Below are 19,972 nucleotides of genomic sequence, written 5' to 3'. Positions count from 1 at the left end.
GTGGTATAGTTAGGTAAAAGTTCTGCTTTGTGATTTTTCTAAAAATTTGTATGAAAACATTTTTCATTTTTAAATGAGGTAGTTAACTGCATATTATTCTTGACTTGTTGCTTGCTGTAGAGGTACCCAGATATATTGGGGTTACTCGTTCTGAGTTAATTGGTTGGCTAAGGGACGCTCTGTGGTGGAATGACAGTACAGTGTACCTTTAACCTCTGGCCCTGTCTCTGACATAGAGCAGCCTCTCATTAATGAAGCTTCTCAGAGACTTTTTTCTGAATAGCATGGAAGGTAGTAGACACGTGGACTTGTGTGTAATAATCAGAGGAGGTTAGGTTCAGAGATACTGCCAGAGCTCTCATTTTCTGGCTTTGAGCCTTGGGCACCAACCCATTTTTTTCATCTGTAAAATCCCTATCTTTCTCACAGGTTGTCACAAGGGTCAAATGAAAGGGCATCAAGGAAAGTAAACTATATAGCAGGTGCAGTGGATCCAGGTTAACTAAAAGCCCAGCATCCTCCTCCTCCAAGATTATAAAGAGAATATAGTCCTTTTTTTAATACTCTGCATTTGGTATATTATCATAATAAATACTCTGATCTGGATCTTATTTCAGTTCTTGAACCCAGCAAACACCTAGCTGCCTGTGAGACCTAGGATGCCACACATGTGCCTGCCCCAGCTCCTGTCCCTACCTGCTTATCCCTTACCGTGTGTGTGCGCGCGCACACACACACACACACACACACACAACCAAAACCAAAGGCTTTGGCTTTATTCATAACCTTATTACAATATCACTGTTTACTTTTTTGAGTATTGATTCCCCTGCTGGATTGTAGGTTCCATGAGAATTTTGTATTCTACCCTGTGTGCTTGTGTTGTGTGCAAAAGTGATTATTTCCAAAATATAGTCAAATTTGACACTCAGTTTATCCTTCAGTTTCAACTGCCTCTAAAACAATCTGATGTTTCCAGAGGTGCTTGCAGTAGAACACAATAGGAAGTAGTCCCAGCACCAGCCAGCCAGTTTAAATTCCTTTGTACTATGTCATTTAGTTTCTTTCCTTCTTTCTTTCTTAGATCTTATTTATTTATTTTAGAGAGAGAGCATGAGTAGGGGGAAGGAGAGAGAATCTCAAGCAGACTCTCTGCTGAACACACCCCTCCTTTCCCCCCTACGGGGGCGGGGGGGGTGTGGGCGGGGGGGGGGTGCAGAGGGCACATCTATCCCATGACCCTGAGATCATGACCTTAGCAGAAATCAATAGTTGGATGCTTAACCAACTGAACCACCCAGCCGCTGCTGTGTTATTTAATTTCTTGAGGGAGCAGTGTCCCCTGTAGCTTCTAGTGTCCCCTGTTGTTTCTGAAGTTTTATATGGAATTCTGAGATAACTAAACTTTGAGACTTTTGACTTTAGCCTATACACTGAGTTCTTTTTTCATTAAGATTCCAGGTAATCAAGGTTAATTATGTTACAGAGGAAGGACCTAGATTTTGTTTGTTTCAGTGGTAGGCTTTGCATGAAGAACTGATACTCTAGTAGAGTTGTGTTAAGCATCTGAAAGGCATATTTCTCGTGCATATTTTTGTTTTAAGTAGAGTGTAACTTTCTTCTGGCAGCCTTCTAATTTTTTTCCTTTTCTTTTTTGGACTCCATTCTTGTGCTTAAATGCATTGATTCCATTTCTTGCTGTTGATTTCCTGAATATGTGTTTGTGAATCTTTCCCTACACTCAGCAGCTATGCCTCATTAATTTAAATCTGGCTTTGTTTTGTTGTTCTTATGCTTATTTTGTTTCTCTTTTTTCTTAAAGCCTTGTCAACTTTATTCTTCACAACCCCATTTTGGTGCTCCTATCTTAGGATGCTCATGTTAGTGGACGCCTGTTACCTTAATACTATTTTGGAGACCATATGTGTGTTTTTCTCTGCCTGGACCATAGATTTACTCTTTCTTTTACAGTCTGGCATTTGTCTTATGCAAATGTAAAGTGGTTAATTGGAAAGAGCACATGCTTTAGGGTTAAATGGATGCAGGTTTAAATTCTAGCTCTGCTACTTAACAGTTAAATTTGGGCATATTTGAGTGTTTCTGAGCTCACTTTGTTCAGCTATAAAAGGGGGATACTTTTACCTACTTTTCAGAATGGTGAGAATAGGAATATTGTATGTAAACCATTTGATAGAGTATTTCTCTTTCTCCTGTGTCTTTTAATAATCTCTGAAAAAAAGAGGCAGAGCGAAATAGAGGAGAGCCCCAAATGAGAGTGAGAATTTCTGGCCTGCCTTAAGGCCCCTTCTGTCTCAAGGATTATGTGAGTTTGTGACTGACTTAATATGAACATCATCTGAAGAGAAAACAAACCAGTAGGCAGTGTAGATGGGGAGTTCTCTTAACACTAAGAAAAAGTGAATCTGAGTCTCTGTTGCCTCATCAGAGATAAGAAGGGTTTACTTGGACCACTGGTTCCAAAAGATGTTCTTTAACATCCTTTAGATGTTGGAGGCCGAGGTGAAGGTGATGGGTCGGGTCTGGGGGTGGGGACAGTCCTGAACCACAGCTGTTCTGTTGTGTTTTACTTATGAGATTTTTGAATGAAAGTTCCTATTGCCAAAGTGTTTCTAAACCAGTGTACTAAAGTGATCTCTAAAGCATCTCACAACTCTGACTTTTCATGATAGGTGATTTTATAGGCAGTGTTTTTTTTTGTTTTTTGTTTTTTTCAGTGTGGTTTTTAAATTGAATTTTCAGAGATGTCTTTCAGTATTATTTTATGCATTATACTGTTCTGAAAACTACCTCCTTGCTCATCAAATAGAGTAGTTACCTCTGTAAGTTCTATAAATAATTTTTAAAATCCCATAAATATTAATTGCTGTTAAGTCTTCATGAGCTTCTGTTATCAAATATTTTTATTGGCATTCATATTCATTTCTCCACCTGTGTTTTTATTAATGGCAAGAACATGTTACATGAAACACTTTAAAATGCATGGAGAGAGTTCCAGGGTCATTCTCCATCTGTTACTGATTTTGATTTTTGCAAGTCTAGGGGAAAAAAGGTCATAGAAGTAATGTTTTAATAGCAAAACAGATGTTCCAGATATTAACCCTGTTGTTATTTGTACAAAATAGACTTTTACACATGAACCAAATCTCAGTCATTGTTTTTCAGGAGAAGCTAGAAAAAAATGTTTTATACATTTGTAGCATTCACTCAGAATTCCACACTGTATGAATAACAGCAGTGTTTATGAAATTCAGTCTGAAATACCTTGACTCAAGATTATTTGATTCTATTCATATTGTAGGGTATTAAATAATAAAGATATCGTAAATATTTTTAAAACAAACCCTGGTATGAATACAAATTAAATAGTATAATATATAATATTTCTGCCTTTGCTTACAATATTGTGGCTTTTTTGACTTCACAACTTAAAGTTTTTTTGTAGAGTAGTGTTGTTATATGATTTATCCTTGGTTCAGCCTCATTGCCCAGATACCTGATAAATGTGTTTCATGAATGAAAATTACACAGCATAGTTTCTTGGGAGTTAAGAATGTCTCCAGAATTCCTTTACAACAGAAGACCATTTTAGGCTGCTGTTAAATTATTTCTCTAAACCAGTAGTGTCTTAACTTTGTTTGAATTACAGACCCCTCTAATATAGGTTAGGGATCCTCTCTGAAAAAAAAAATACAATTTTAGGCTTTTTGAACCTTTGAATATATTTCATGAACCATATGTGGGTAAACTACCCTTTGCTGTGTGAAGAATAAATTGTAGAAAGGAAGTGTTCAAATATTTTTTCATTTTGCTTGTATCTCTTAAAAGAAAAAATTACTGTGAATGATAGTTGACTTTGACAAGATGATAGTGTTTTTGTTCAGTTTATATGAATTTGTAAAATACCTTTTATTAAAGATGATACATTTTAGAAATGTGATGAGTTTCTGTTGTTTTGAAGAACTGTAATGGAAAACAGGAAGAAAAACATCTTACTCTTGTCCAGTCAAAACATTTGTTAGATGCCACCCTAAAACAGTGGTATTTTTATACCTTCCACTGAATACCAGTTACTGATGTCAGAATATCAGCATACTTTACATATGAAAAGCACCGGGCCAGTGTTTCAATATTATGAAATCCCCATTTGATGCTTCTCATCAGTGGCTGACTCTGTCTTCAGTAGTGTATTATTAATGGGACCTCTCCAGTCCCTTAGTATAAGAAATCCTGGCTCCTTATTTTTCCTTTTGAAATAAATGTTGCTGGGATTTTTTCATAATGTGAGAATAAGACTTCTTGTGCACAATTTGGAAGAAAAATCATAGTCTCACGACACAAAGATAGTCATTGGTAACATTTTGATGTGTGTCTGTGAAGGCTTTTTTCTGTTCAGCAAAGACATGCTCCTTGTCTAGATTTTTGGCCCCCTTTTTGTATGCCCAGCTTTGCTTGGATATGCTCTTTTCTTTAATTTCGGAGGTGGTAGTTATTCTTATAATTTCTCTTTTCCTTCAACATTCATGGCCTCTGGTGTAAAGTGGTTTGTGTCTTGGTATTCTCCCAACCAATAAACTTTTTAAAAAAATTTTGAGATATAATCCACACACCCATACAATTCACCCATTTAAAGACTAGTGTACAAAGCAGTGGTTTTAGATTGTTCACTTGTGCAGTCATCACCGCTGTCTATTTTCAGAACATTCTTTTACCCCTCAAACTTCTACTTATTAGCAGTCACTCCCATTCCACCTGCATGCAGCCCTAGGGAACCACTAATCTCGAGATTTGCCTCTTCTGGACATTTCATATAAATGAAATTCTCCAATATGTGGACTTTTGTGACTGGCTTCTTTCACTGAGCATTAATATTTTCTTTTTTTTTTAATTTTTATTTATTTATGATAGCCACAGAGAGAGAGAGAGAGAGAGGCAGAGACATAGGCAGAGGGAGAAGCAGGCTCCATGCACCAGGAGCCCGACGTGGGATTCGATCCCGGGTCTCCAGGATCGCGCCCTGGGCCAAAGGCAGGCGCTAAACCGCTGCGCCACCCAGGGTTCCCAATATTTTCTTTTTTTTAAAAAATATTTTATTTATTTATTCATGAGAGAGGCAGAGAGAGAGAGGCAGAGACACAGGCAGAGGGAGAAGCAGGCTCCATGCAGGGAGCCCGATGTGGGACTCGATCCCGGGTCTCCAGGATCACACCCTGGGCCGAAAGCAGGAGCTCAACCGCTGAGCCACCCAGGGATCCCCTGAGTATTAATATTTTCAAAGTTGCCTGTGTTGTAGCATGTATCAAGTACTTTTTCTTCCTTTATTTTGTTGAAGGATAGCCACTGATGGCTAAACTCCTTTTGTTTATCCTATCAAATGAAGGACACATTTGGGTTGTTTCCAATGCACTTAAATGTATATATCTAGGAGTGGAGTTGCTGGGTTATATGGTACTCTAACATTCTGAGTACTCTAGTAATTTGAATAAGGAAGGTAGTTTCTTGAATAACAGGTAAGAGATACAAGAGAGTTGTACTAACCAGTCTTTCTGAAATGGTTTCATATAATAGTGTTCCACTTAGTGTGGGTGTCTGTGGTTTTAACTTCTACATCTTATAAGGAAACCTTTTATAACAACAGGAAATTGTTGAAATATGGTGAGTGTGCTTGCCACTTACACAAAAAAGAATTAATGGCATTTTCATTTTTTAAAAATGCTTGCTGCTAATAATTCATTTTGTTTGAGACAATTTGGAAGAAACAAAACCCAACAGAAATCCTGAGACTTTGGAAAAACTTTCTCTTGACTAACCCAGTCACTGCACAGTGTGCGCCATGAAGAATAATGTTCAGCGGTGGCCTCTTTGCCTTTCTCTTTGTTCTTGCTTGACTGATTGCTATCCTTCCTCTAAGCCCAGACCTTGTTTGCATCTTAATTCCTTCTTCACGTTTTAGTTGGTGGCCTTCAACATCTGTGATTCTCTTCTAATGTAGAGAATACTGAGCTGTTAACTGGAGATGGCAGGTCTTAGCTTAGCTCCATCGCCATTGGCTGTGCCACCAGAAGTGCAAGTCAGGTCCCTTGACCTTCCTGCTCCCTACTTTCTTCATCAGTATACTGAGAGAATCATCTGTGAAATGGAAAGATGTTTAAAGCTCAGTGATCTAAAGTATAGTTCTAGACTAAGATTTTTACAAACTGGTCGTCAGACTTACTGAATTTTCATGAATTTGGCATTTAATACATACTTCCTTGTATTGTTCCTCTCCCTCCTTTTCCCATGTGTTCTTGCTCTGCCTAGAAGATATGGCCAAGGACGGCAAAGACTCTATGCTACTATTCTTTGTAGTACCTTGCCTGAAGATGGTTTGTGTTTAATAGTGCAGATATTGGTATATGGGTTTTTAATGACCGTGAAATGACTCTAATGGTACTTTTCTCTGTTTAAATGATCAGAATTAAATGATCAAAATAACTTGGTAAATTTAGACAGCTATTTTAACTTTTCCCTTTTTCTGTCTTTTTAAGAGTATGCTTTTGATTAAAGTAGCCATGGGGAGAGTCAGAAATGAACATTCTGTTTTTAGAAACTTTTGAAATAGCTGCTTTCTGCTTCTACTTTATCCTTATGAGACTTTTATATACATAAATTCATGGGCTCTTATTTTGTGTATATGAAGAATTTTAGGAAACTTCTTGCTTGCTTTCTGATAGTCTGTATACCTCCATCACTTAGTCCTTTGCACGTTTTAGTGGTTACCTCTGTGTCTCATGAAGAGAAAAACAAAATGGAGCTTAAACTTATTTTATAGGCAAATGCTATAAAATAAATTGAATGGAGGTTTTGAGTGACCTTTGTTAGACCACAGATCTTGGGGGTGCCAGTGTAGTTTTTAGGTTACCCTGGGGTACTTTGTATCATTTCTATCTCAATGTATGTTTCTAATTAGTGAAAATTTGAGTTTGAAGTATGACAAACAGTAATTTGGCTAAGAGGTATTACTACCTCAACATTTAATCATTTTTACTTTGATTATGGGATCATGGAGCACCAGGCATTACTGGCATTACTGACAAGCTGACTTACTTTGACTACCTTGACATTGCTTCTTTTTTCCTTCTTCCATCTCCCTTTTCCCTTCTTCCCTTTTTACTTTGTAAGTATCAAATGGAAATTTCTCTTTTTAAAACATTACAGAAAGGTCTCTTTCTCTTTGACAATCATCCTCCATCACAGCCTCTTCCATCTTTATAGAGGGGTCATGGAAATGTTGTGTGTCCTTATAGACAGACTTAGGTGTATTTACATTTATTTATATATACCATATAGCCCCCTGCCCCTCACTCTCTCTGTGTCTGTCATGAGTAAATAAATAAAATCTTAAAAAAAAAAAAAAAAAAAAACCGGTGGCCCAGCGGTTTAGCACTGCCTTCAGCCCAGGGTTGTGATCCTGGGGATCTGGGATTGAGTCCCACGTCGGGCTCCCTGCATGGGGCCTGCTTCTCCCTCTGCCTGTGTCTCTGCCTCTCACTCCGTGTCTGTCATGAATAAATAAATAAAATCTTAAAAAACAAAACAAAACATATAGCCTAGGTGTTTTTTTTTTTCCTCCTAGGGATGTGGTTCCCCCCTTTCAAAAATGGTATCACACTCTTTTCCACTCAACAATACCTCTTGGAGAACTGTTCATTTTAGAAAATAAAGCTTGACCACATTCTTTCTACCAGCTGCATAGTGTTTCATAAGATTGACTGCACCTCAGTTAAGCCCTTTCCGCCATCAGTGGACATTTATGTTTCTGATTTTTTTGGTTATAGACAGTGCTGCAGTGAAGCATCTTTGTATATGCAGTTGATTATTTCTCTGGGGTAAATACTGAGAAGGAATTCATGATGATAAATGTATTCAGAATTATGGCTTATATGTGTTATTATAAGTTACTTACCAGTTTGTGTTCTAAAATTTATCTTTCTTCCAGCTGTGAAAGCAGAGACACCAACAAATAATTTTTAGACTATCAAAGGGAAAACTTAGACATTTTTGACAATCTGGTGAGAAAAAAAATGGTCTTTTGTTTGTTTTAATTTGCATTTTCCTGAGAATAGGTTGAACATTTAATTAATTAAAGAGAGAGAGAGAGAGAGAGAGAGAAAGAGTGAATGCATGCTGCGAATTGGGGGAGAGGCACGGGCATGAGGAGGGAGAGAGAATCTCAAGCAGACTCCCTGCTGAGCATGGAGCCCCACATGGGTGGGGTTACATCCTACCACCCCGAGATCAATCCCAGCTGAAACGGTAAGAGTTGGATGCTCAACTGACTGAACCACTCAGGGGACCTGAACATTTCTTTATGTGTATTGACCATTTGTATTCTCTTCCTGAGGACTGCATACATGTAAATGATTAATTACCAGGTATCTAGTTTAAATTATTACATATATAACATTTTTGGGTAAATATTATTGAAATATACATATAGAAAAGTACATAAATCACAAATGTGTAACTCACTGAATTTTTGTAAAGTGAATACACCACATGGTACCCAGTGGTACCCAGTACCCAAATTAAGAAACACAGTACTACTAAAATTGTTAAAGGCCCCTGGTGCCCCTTCCTCCCAGGATAACCATTAATGTAACTTTTAATCTTATAAGTTATTTTTTTCTGTTTTTGACCTTAAGACAAATAGAATCATACAATATATTCTTTTTAGGTATTTTTAAAGTACATTTAAGTAAAAGAATTGCATCAGGATTTAGAGAACTATGTTTGAACATTTACACAGAAAATTTCTTCTCTCACTAAACTTTAATAAGAGAAAATTGTACCATTTTGACATAACTCTGAATGTCCTTGTACAGTGCTAAGAACTCTCAGTGGACCCTCTCCCCACCAAAGGGAGTTAGCAGACTTATTTACTGAAATCTAGTTGTTTTGTTGATTGTTGAAAGTTCTTCTAGCTTCATTTTGGGTAGATCTGGGGTTTGACCCCATTCTTCTCTTTAACTCTCTGTTGTGTTTATCAGAATTGTTAAACTGTGGTTTTATTTCATCTAAGTAAATGATCTTAACTAGAATGCCTGCTTACCTTGTACCTTCTTCTAGTATCTGGGAGAGTATTAACTGTCTTGAGCTGCTTTAGGAAGAATGAAACTATAGTTGCTTTCCCTGTTACTCTCTTTTTCCCAAACAGGTAAAGGTGCCAGAGCAAACTTTGTATGTTATCCTTTCAGCTTTCTCTGCCTGCCTCATGAATGCTTAGGTGATATGGAAAGGTGTTTTATGTTCTTGTTGGCTTATTTTTGTTAATTTGTGTCTTCTGATAATTTGCTTATTAAGGGAGAATACTGTTTTGTCCTCAGAATATCTTGTGAACATAAATTCTTAAATTTTCTAGTGATTTCTTGACACTATAGTAGAGACTTTTTAAAAAAAATATATTTTATTTATTTATTTATGAGAGACAGAGGGAGAGGCAGAGACATAGGCAGAGAGAGAAGCAGGCTCCATACAGGGAGCCCATGTGGGACTTGATCCCGGAACTCCAGGACCACACCCTGGGCCAAAGGTAGGTGCTCAATTGCTGAGCCACCCAAGCGACCTGAGGCTTTTTTTTTTTTTTTAAGTAAAATAAGTAAAGGTAAATAAGGTCACCAATGGTGACAGTCTTAAAAATTTTTTGTTTTGTTTTGTTTTAAGAGTTTATTTATTTGAGAGAGTGCCAGAGCACCAGCAGAGGGAGAAGCCGACCCCTTGCCAAGCAGGGAGCTTAAAGCAGAGCTCGATTCCAGGACTCTGGGAAAATGACCTGAGCTGAAGGCAGAAGCTTAACTGAGCTACCCAGCCACCCTCTTTTAGATTTATTTTTAATTAGTAATCTGCTTTCTAAAAGAATTTAAAGTGATTTACAATAAAAGACATACATGATAATACCAGTAAGAATAAAGATTATAGGATGAGAAAGAGATGATAATAACCCAAATCTTTGCTTCTAGAATTGAATGTTAAATTTAGCTATGAGCCTCTGTCTTTTGAGACTCAAAGGAGAACAAATACAGTTCTCTGTGGGGAATAAGGGAGCAAACCATTTCATCAGGCAAGACAGATGTGTGTATGTAACTAAATTCTGAAAAATGCAGAAATGTTCATCAGAATCAGGTCATGCAAATTAACACACATCCAGGGACTTAAAATTTTTGTTGGATTTAAATGAAATTAATCAGCTCATACATATTTCACTATGTTTATGAAAGAACTAAATCAGTGTGATTGTGTCTGAGTGTGAAATATTTATTCATCTAGCTTGCAAGAGTACTGCATAAAGAACATTATTCTAAATGTCATTGTTGGTGAACATGTAAGTAGCCATCATCCTTAAGAAATAGAATATCGCCAGTGTTAGAAGTCTCCTGTGCTTCCGTCTATGACAATTATTATCCTTTTATGGTAGTCATTATTTTTCTTTAAAATTTTATCACCAGAGAGGGGAAGAAAACCATGAGAGACTTCTTAGCTATAGGAAACAAACTGAGGGTTGCTGGAGGGGAAGTGGTTGGGGAGATAGAGTAATTGGGCGATGGGCATGAAGGAGGGCATGTGATGTGATGTGATGAGCAGTGGGTGTTATATGCAACTGATGAATTACTGAACTCTACATCTGAAACTAATGATGTACTATATGTTGGCTAATTGAATTTAAATAAAATATAATAAAAATGTTTACCATATGTGTGTGTATATATATATCTTCAATATATGTATGTACATATATATCTAAAAACTTGAAGTAAGCATAATCTATCATTAGATGAAGATGTGGAAAATCTGGGTTATAGTCTGACTTGAGCATTCCAGAACATAGACTAGATTCACATCTGGGAAGGTTGTGGGCAAATTCATGCATAAATGAGTCCTGAAAAACCAGTCCAGAGCACACCACAGTCATGGCATCTCACTGGACCTTGCAGGGTCCAGCTGTCTGGTAGGAATATATTTGCTGCTCCTAAATTCTCTGTGCCTTCCTCCATCTCTCAGGAGTAGTTCAAAGCAGAGTATTTACAATAGATAAAAAGAGTATCATCAGCTAGATAAAAAGAGTATCATCAGCTGGCTGCAGGAATAATACCAGAATGCGTTAAAGAAGCCAAGTGCAGATTAGAATCTATGCCAAAATTCACATGGGCATTCTGTCCTTGGCTCAAAAAGATAGTTTGTTTAGGAGCAAGGAATTTGGTGATACAGCTTTCAAAGGGTCTTTCTTCTGAGTCACCCATCCCCAATTTGGACTGGACGCCTTCTCTGTCTTGTACAGGACTGTCATCTGAGGATCTTTCTTCATGATCATCTTGGAGAGTCTCTTGATCTCTCATGTATATGGAATCTCTCATTTCCCACGTTTCATCTCCATTAGTCTTTATTTATTCCTTTGTTTTAGGGAAGCCCATTTTCAAATTGTTTCTTGAAAAAAGATTCCATGGGAGGTAGCTTTGAGATCTTGCATGTATGATGATGATGTTGTACTATCCATATATTTGACTTATAGATAACTGGATAGAATAATACTCTTGAGGATTTTGTAGACATTGTTCTGTTTTCATCCTGCTTCTGGTACTGCTGTTAAGATCTAGTTCTAGTGAGAAGTCCAAAGCCAATCTAAGTTTTCATCCTTTGTGATCTGTTTATATCCTCTCTAGAAGTTTTGTAAAATGTCCTTTTGTCTTCCCTTCCTGAAACGGACAGTGCTGTGCCTTAGTGAGCATCTGTTTTCACCTATTATTTCAGCAGGCCCTGTTATTGTGGGATGTCATGTTTACCAGTTTTGGGGAAAATTTTTTGAATTATTTTGTTTCCGATTTCTTCAATTCCTCATTCCTCCCTTTTTAGCTTTTGTATGATTTGCATATGGGACCTCTTGTCTTGGTCCTCCAATACTCTTTCTACTTTCCAGCTCTTTATCTTTCTGACTTTTAAGGGAGATTTCCTCAGCTTTATTTTCGAACTCTTGAGTTTTTAATATCTGCTAAACATTACTGTGTTGTCACCTTCCAATAGCTCATTTATTCTCTGAATGTTTCCTTTCTTGTTTTTTTTTTTAAATTATTTTATTATTTATTAGAGAGAGAGAGAGAGCAAGAGAGACCGTGATTAGCTAGGGGAGAGGGGAAAGGAGGTTTCCCGCTGAGCAGGGAGCCTGACATGAGGCTTGATTTCAGGACCCTGGGATCATGACCGGAGCCACAGGCAGATGCTTAACCAACTGAGCCACCCAGCCCCCTGCCTTTCTTTGTTTTATTTAACAAAGAACATGTTTTTGTTTACTAGGTGCAATATTTCTTACCTTTCTGAAATGTTAAGATAGTTTTTTTCTTCCTGAATAGTTTGTTTCCCTCAGGTATACTTTTCTCTTGTCTTGGTCTTTAATGTCATGTTAAAGGCTTTTCTCAGATGGCTTACAATAAAAAATAGGGGACTTAAAAAGCCTTTAGGAGCGTAGCTCAGCAGTTGAGCATCTGCCTTCGGCTCAGGACGTGATCCCAGGTCTGGGGATCGAATTCCGCATCAGGCTCCCTATTAGGAGCCTGCTTTTCTCCCTCTGCCTATGTCTCTGCCCCCCTCTCTCTCTGTGTCTCTCATGAATAAATAAAATCTTAAAAAAAAAAAAGCCATTAGGAGCTTGTATGTAGGTGACGCTTCCATGAACTCTGGGCCTTACTCTAGGGTGATTCAGGTGGAGCCCCCTGTGCTTCTATATTTCGTCTTTCCTCACAGTCTGGTCAGATCCCCAGAGAAGTGGGCTCCAGAAGTCTGTCTAGAGCCGTGCTATTCAGTCCAGTAGCCACTCCCCACACGGAATGAACAGTTCCTCTGAATTAGCCACATTTCAAGTGCACAATAGCCACATAGAGCATGGCTGTCATTTTGGACAGCACGACTACTGGACATTTCCATCACTGCAGGAAGTTGTATTGCAGGGCACTGGACTAGGATGATAATCTTGTTCCCAGCCACCTGAAAGCCCAATGAGAGAAGATTGGGTCTCAGGTTCAGAATTCTCTGAATGTACAGTTACTGAATCCCACTATGTGTCCCCCAGTCCAGAAGCCTGGTTTTACTTTCTTCAGAGAAGACAAGGCTTACTAAACAATATGCCTGACTCTTTGCTACTTCTATTACTTATTCTTTGCTTTTTCCTTTAAATCTTTCTGGTACCAGTTCCAAACTCTCCACTGAGTTTTCTGGGAGTGCCCCTGGTTACAGGTTCTTTATCTCACCTCTGTCAGTAAACAGCATTGGGGAACCAAGTCCCTTATTTCTTTACCTGGCAATACCACTGATATTACTGATACCTTAATTTTGAGGCTCTTGTTTGGATTAGATGAAAATGTTTGTAAAGTGCCTATTTTAAGACATATCTGACATTATCAAAGTAGAGTGTAAAGGTCGTTTTAAAACCTCAAATTTACATATCCACTATACATCTGACTTACCTCACCAAGTGCTTATGAGGTAAGTAAAAACAGAATAGAAGACCATTGAGATTAGGGACCTGGACAGTTGACTAGATATTACTACTACCTAACTGATTTGTTTTTTAACACCCAACCTTGGAGTAGTGAAATTTTGAGTTTCAGCAAAATTTTGCATTAGTTACATGTTAAAGATATTTTTAGCTGCTGATTCATACTTGAATCTGTAGATGTTGAACATGTAACTAAGAGCCTTCTGTAAAGTGCCTGACAAATATTAGGTGCTCAAAAAGTAGGCATTGGAGAGTTTTCCCCAGCCTCCTCATATGTAAGCATCCAGGTTAAGTGATGTGGTTATGATCATCAGGTTTTTGGCTTATGGAACTAGATCAGATGCTCTTGGCTCAAAGACCGCTCTGATACCAGCATCTGTCAGTGCTAGGATTTTTGCCAACAAGTTCTGTGTACTGTCAGTTTTAAAGGGAAGAGGAGCTCTTTGCTCTTAAGGTTTCTTTCTTTCTTTCTTTTTTTTTTTTTTCAAAACCAATCTATTTACTCATTGCATTGATGCTTATATGCACCATTATAATTTATCCCCAAATATGAGAATAGGCATTAGGTTTTTTTCTTGGTGACCTGCCAAAGGTGATATTCTTGGCTGTCCTGGCCTGGGTGTGTGCACTTTGTCCCTAGGACCTGTGCTCTTGTGATTTCTTGTAGCTCCCCAGTGTGTTCATTATACCTCATTAATGTCTAATGAGTTATGATTTCCTGCTTATTAAGCAGCCCTGTTTCAGATTTCTGTGACTCTGTATGTTTTGTTTCACTACCTGGAATAATCTGTCCCTCCCCCAACCTCACATTCTCTAAGAGTCTAATGCCTTCTTTAATCCCTTTTCGCAGAGTTCATCCTGCCTTACTTTATTATTATTATTATAATTTGTTTATTATTATTATTTTAAATTTATTTATCCACGAGAGAGAGGGAGAGAGAGAGAGAGAGAGAGGCAGAAACACAGGCAGAGGGAGAAGCAGGCTCCATACAGGGAGCCTGATGTGGGACTCGATTCAGAGTCTCCAGGATCACACCCTGGGGTGAAGATGGCGCTAAACCGCTTAGCCACCCAGGCTGCCCTGCCTTACTTTGATCTATCCTTAACACACACTGCATGCTCTATTATACCTTCTATTGTAGCATGCATCACTTTGAATTGCAATTATTTCTTCATATACCTATTTGACTATGAGATCAATGGTAGTTAATGGTTCAATTATTAGGTGATTAAGTAAGGACATTTTATGAAGGAAAAGAGGTGTCCTTCCTGAGCAAGAAACTGGAGGTATCTGATCTATGGATTTGTTTACCCATTTCCCCTTTACCGCCCCCCCCCCCCCATTTGCATTGCCTCCAGTTTTTGGCAGTTATGAATAATGCTGCTGTAAACGATTGTGTACAGGTTTTTTGTGTTGTCATAAGTTTTCATTTGTCCTGGATATTCAGTTGTAGGATTGCTGGGTTCTATGGTGAGCATACAAAGTACTTTGCATTGCCACCAGCAGGGTGTGTGAGTTCTTACTGTTCTGCTTCCTCATCAGGTTTTTTGTCTTTTTTCAATTTTAGCTATTCTAAAGAAGTATATGTAGCTATCATAATTGTTAACCAGGTTTGTCTGTGAAACCCATGAGACAGAATGGAAGTTAGATTAAATACAGGGAGGAGTTCCTGAGGGGGTGATAGAGAGGCCATGAGATTTGGTATGTCTGTCGTACTTACCGTGATGTCCCCAAATGACTAGCATAGGGCCCTGCACATAGTAGGAATCTTTTTGTGTGTTTATTAAATCACTGGACAAAGGTTGAAAGGTTAGAAAAAAGGCAGGGGCTGGGTATAAAAATAATTTTAGATTGGACCTGGCCTGAGTAGCCCCAGTGTTGTCATGGAACACATCCTTTTATATGTGAGTCTATGTTTACAAACATGTTTAGAAGCTGACTCAGGTCTCTGATTTCCAGCCTCTCAGTGGGTGGGAGGTGGCATAATTTTGTGGAAGAATAGGAGGGCAGAAAATACTTGGTGCTACCAACTGGTTATGGGGACTTAGGAAAGTAAGCCATGATAACTCTTCTGGTTCTCAGCTTCACCACTGTAAAATGAAAAGATTTTATTAGATGAAATCAATATTTGAAAGAAAAAATATACATAGTTAAAGAAGCTTAAACACATGAAATGAGAAATAGTTTAATAAGTGAAGAAAAAGTGTGTCTGAGGATGGATTTGGACAGATATAGTATGAAGCCCAGCTCTTCGGGGAGGTTAGGGGTAAGTGTCTAAGTGGAGCTAGCTAACGGCTAATTGGCAGAAACAAACAGAGCAAAAGAGGTCCTTATGGGGTTTTAGGTAGAGGAGCAGCGTTGCTGAGTGTCTTTTTCCTGTTTAAAAAAAGCTTTCATGTAAAGACTGGAGAGAAGATGCCTTTCATGTCTTCTTTCAGTGCAGAGGAGAGCCGAGCCTGGGCCTCAGAAAGCAAGGCTGAAGGTATGGAGCACCAACCAGCTTTCTGGGCAATGGGTGAACCCCACATTCAGCCATTGCTCTTCAGTGGTTTTTCTCTCCACCCTCACTTAGAAGTTCAGATCTAGAGTTTAGCAAAAAAACCAATTCTCAGGTATTCGTTTTTTTTTGTGCTTGGAAGGATTTTGTACATACAGTCAAGTGTTGTTAGAGAATTAAAAACATACTCCGTACCCAGATAAATTTGAGTCTGTGTTAAAGGATTTGACCTGTTTTATTGTTTGACTGACATTTATTAAAGCACTTTGACATTTGAAATTTTATTTCTGTTTCCTGTTCTGAATATTTAAGAAGAATCACAGGTCTGGATCCCTGGAATACCTTTTGTAATATAAGAATTTTAAATCCATTATTTTCATAGTTTTAATGATTCTCACAGTTTTATTCTGAGGCAAACTGTATTTTTGCTCTAATGTAGTTTAGGTTATAAAATCAAATGTTTGATTATTCATTTTAAACCATGTTTCCAACAGTTTATTTTAAAATGTCAGTGTTAAGTGATTCTGGTTATGAGGACCCTGAAAGTAATCTTTAGGCAAATAGTTCAGAAAAGTGAGGAGTCTGACTTCTATTTACTCTTACAGCTCGTAAAGAAGAAGCCAGTTTAAGACCAGTTGCTCAATGATATTACTTTCAGGTTCTAATGTGAAGAATTAACATTTCTAGGTTTTTATAAAAATTTAGTGCAATCTATAAAATTGCCCACACTTGTAGGCACAGTTACCCTTAGTAAGCTGTTCTATAATTTTTGGTCCATTAAATCTACTTTTTATAGTAGAATATAAAAAAACTCTAGAATATTTTAAGGTTTTGTATTGGGTAACTTCTACAGGTTTATGTTAATACTAATAACCAGATAAAAAAATCAAAGACTTCTTAAACAAGACAGCTTTTTTTGTTCAAACTTTGAGAGTATCAATTTCTAATGTACTGGAAGTTTGTTAGACCTGTAGGACATGTAAGAGGGTCACCTTTATGGTATTCAAGCTCTTATGTTCTTTATCAGAGCCTTTTCTGCAGCCCTGTAATGGAAAATTTTTTATGCATTCTCAATTTGGACAGTTAGATGTATAGTAACAAAATATATTCTTCTTTTTTATCTTTCAGAATCATGGTGTCATGGAAGGGGATTTATTTTATACTTACTCTGTTTTGGGGAAGCTTTTTTGGAAGCATTTTCATGTTGGGTCCCTTTTTACCTTTGATGTTTGTAAGCCCATCTTGGTATCGCTGGATCAACAACCGCCTTGTGGCAACCTGGCTCACACTACCTGCGGTAAGTCACACACCAGATAGGGAGACTGGACCAAAGTGGCCCAGCTCACCAATTTTTACTTTGTTAGAGTCAGATTCAGTCAAATGTTAGAAGAAACATATAAATACTTTCTGGATCCTTTCTAGAGGAAATACAGGAACTAGAGAGAATTAAATATAATTCATGTCCTTGAAATAAAAAATCTAAGAGCCATATTTCAAAATTAAGAGTTTCTTTTATATTCCTCTTGAAGTTTATTTTCCTTCATCGAGGTATACTTTACATATAGCAAAATACACAAATCTAAAGCTATAGATTGAAGAATTTTTATTTTGTATTTCCATTTATTTTACAAAATAATGACAGAAATTAAAATTCAGATAAAATAGTTTTTGAACTTTTGACATTGATGTGATTGATTTAGTTCTTCCGAGTAACCACAGATTTTAGGAATAAAGTGGTTTCCTATCTGTGGCCTAGAATGACAACATCTGTACCATAATAGTACATATATCATGTGTAGTTGATCTTGGAACAGACATGTATTCTCTGCAAGGTCAGTGCATACAGCTCTGAGAACATCTCTCTGATTCTGAGCTGGCGACTTGCTATAGGATTCCAGTCCAGATTCCTCCCTTGTCTGGACCAAAGCAGCTGTGGCCCTTCCCTTTTGCTGCTAATCAGTAGTGCCTTCTCCAAAAATGGAGTGACACCTTGTAGCTGCTTTTATAATAGGTCTCTACTTCCTGAGACCGTTTTGTTCTTGATGTTTCTGAGCAACAGCTAGAACTTATTGTTTGTTACTGGGTTTATGGAGCAGTCATGGTGGGGGTGATAAGGATACACCTGAACAGGAAAACAAGGAGGAATTTTTCAGCCTTCAGTTGCTGAAGGATCTTTTTTTCACCTGTGCCTTTTGAACTGCGTTGCCATTTCCCCTCAGGCTGACTGCCCTTCATACATATACAGAGAGGAAAGTTCACTAATGCTAAGGACTCCCCAGGTGGAGATTGATGGGGAGCTGTTGACCCTTTTCATATTTTAAAAAAGGATTTTCATGGTGAATAATTTTAAGAATTGCATTTGTCCTTTGTCAAAGGTTAATTTCTTGAAAAATTAGATGTGTTTTATGAAATGTAATATCATTAAACTGAAAGTAATTCCCTATCTCTCTCTGTCCTTCCCTCTCCTCTTCCCCCCTTCTCTTCTGTTGCACTTGATCTACAAGCACAAAGAAAGGGACATGGTAGATGATAAATAGATGGTAGATGGTAGATGATAAATAACCGGTTTGGTTGCATATTTAATCCAGATTAAGGAGAAGAATTACAAGATTTTGTTAAAAGGGTAATGGTGGTCATAGCTGTTAAGCACTTATGTGGCAGATAATGTGCTAATAAGTGCTTTAGGATGCCTTCATTCCAGGCACCACCATTATCCCCCTTTTACAGAAGTAGAAACTTTGAGAAATTAAATAATTTGCTGAAGGTCACATGCATAAACAGATTATTTAAGCAGAGCTGAGATTAGACCCAATTTGGTGCTGTTAGAGCCCTGGGTGATAGGAAAACCTTGAAGGATTGGTCAGGGTCACATGGCACTTTAACTTCTAGTGGTAAGAAGTTCATTGGTACCTCATGATTGTTTCAAAAGAAGATTTGGAGTTCTTTGAAGCCAGGGAATGCCTTGAGGGAAAAAAACTACTAACAAAATTAGTCTCAGTGGTGTGATGATTCCTCTTAGTGAAAGAGGAAAGTTGGTAAGGAACGGTCATACAAAGCCTTCAAGAAGCCAAAGACTGAGGTTGTACCTGGAACAAGGTACATACCAATAAATATTTCTCAAATGAGAAGTTTCACGGTCATACTAGCTCCATCTTTGGTATCAGAATTATGCTGGCTTCATAAAACAAGTTGTGCAATATTTTCCCCTCCTGTTTTGAAAGAAAACGATGTGTGTGTATGTATGTGTATGTATGTGCACGTATCTTATATATGTGTGTGTTGTGAACACAATTTAGTCACAACCTACGGATCACGTAATGTATCCTTCATATGTCACAGCCCACTTGAAGTTCGTATTTATCACATTGTGTAAAATATAAGATTTGTAACAGGATAGGGCTTTCATTCTCACATCCTTTGTGCTGCTGTCCTGTTACATACACTTGTACAATAAATCTAGGATGCAGTGTTACCGTTTTTTCCTTTACATAGTCCTATGTTTTTTAAAGAAACAGTCTAAGAGAATATGGTCTCTTATATTGATCTAAATATTTTCCATTTATAGTATTCTTTATCTTTCTTGTATATTAGAGTTTCTCTCTAGTGTCATTTCCCTTTAGCCTGAAGAACTTCTTTTTAGCTCCTCTTTTACTGAGAGCTCCTGTAGACTAATTGTTTTCTTTTAATTGAAAATGTCTTTATTTTGCCTTCATTCTTGAAGAACAGTTTGCTGGCTGTGAAATTTATGGGATGACATTTTTCTTCTTTCCATACTTTAAAGTTTTACTGTCTTGTGGTCTCCTAGCCTATATATTCTTGCAAGTCTTTTTCTCTGGCTGCATTCAAGATTTCTTTCTCTGTTCTTTTTTTAAGCAGTTTGATTATGATATGCCTAGGACTAGCTTTCTTTGTTTATTTTACTATGTCTCATTGG

General features: G+C 37.6%; 1 protein-coding gene across 6 annotated transcripts in view; it reads left to right on the top strand.

Moving 5' to 3' along the window:
- LCLAT1 (lysocardiolipin acyltransferase 1) overlaps positions 1–19,972 on the top strand; it is a 192,713-nt gene that overhangs the window by 52,883 nt on the left and 119,858 nt on the right. For 4 of the 6 annotated variants that reach the window (XM_072770663.1, XM_072770662.1, XM_072770665.1 and 1 more), the window contains exon 2: positions 17,167–17,335. The exons of the other annotated variants lie outside the window; for them this stretch is intronic. In XM_072770663.1, the coding sequence (XP_072626764.1) occupies positions 17,171–17,335 (165 nt within the window). In that variant the 5' untranslated portion in view covers positions 17,167–17,170. The remainder of the gene's footprint in view (positions 1–17,166; positions 17,336–19,972) is intronic. 6 annotated transcript variants of the gene reach the window in all.

This window comes from Canis lupus, chromosome 12, assembly GCF_048164855.1.
Source record: "Canis lupus baileyi chromosome 12, mCanLup2.hap1, whole genome shotgun sequence".
NCBI classification, from domain to species: Eukaryota; Metazoa; Chordata; class Mammalia; order Carnivora; family Canidae; genus Canis; species Canis lupus.
This window is presented reverse-complemented; position numbering and strand designations above follow the sequence as displayed.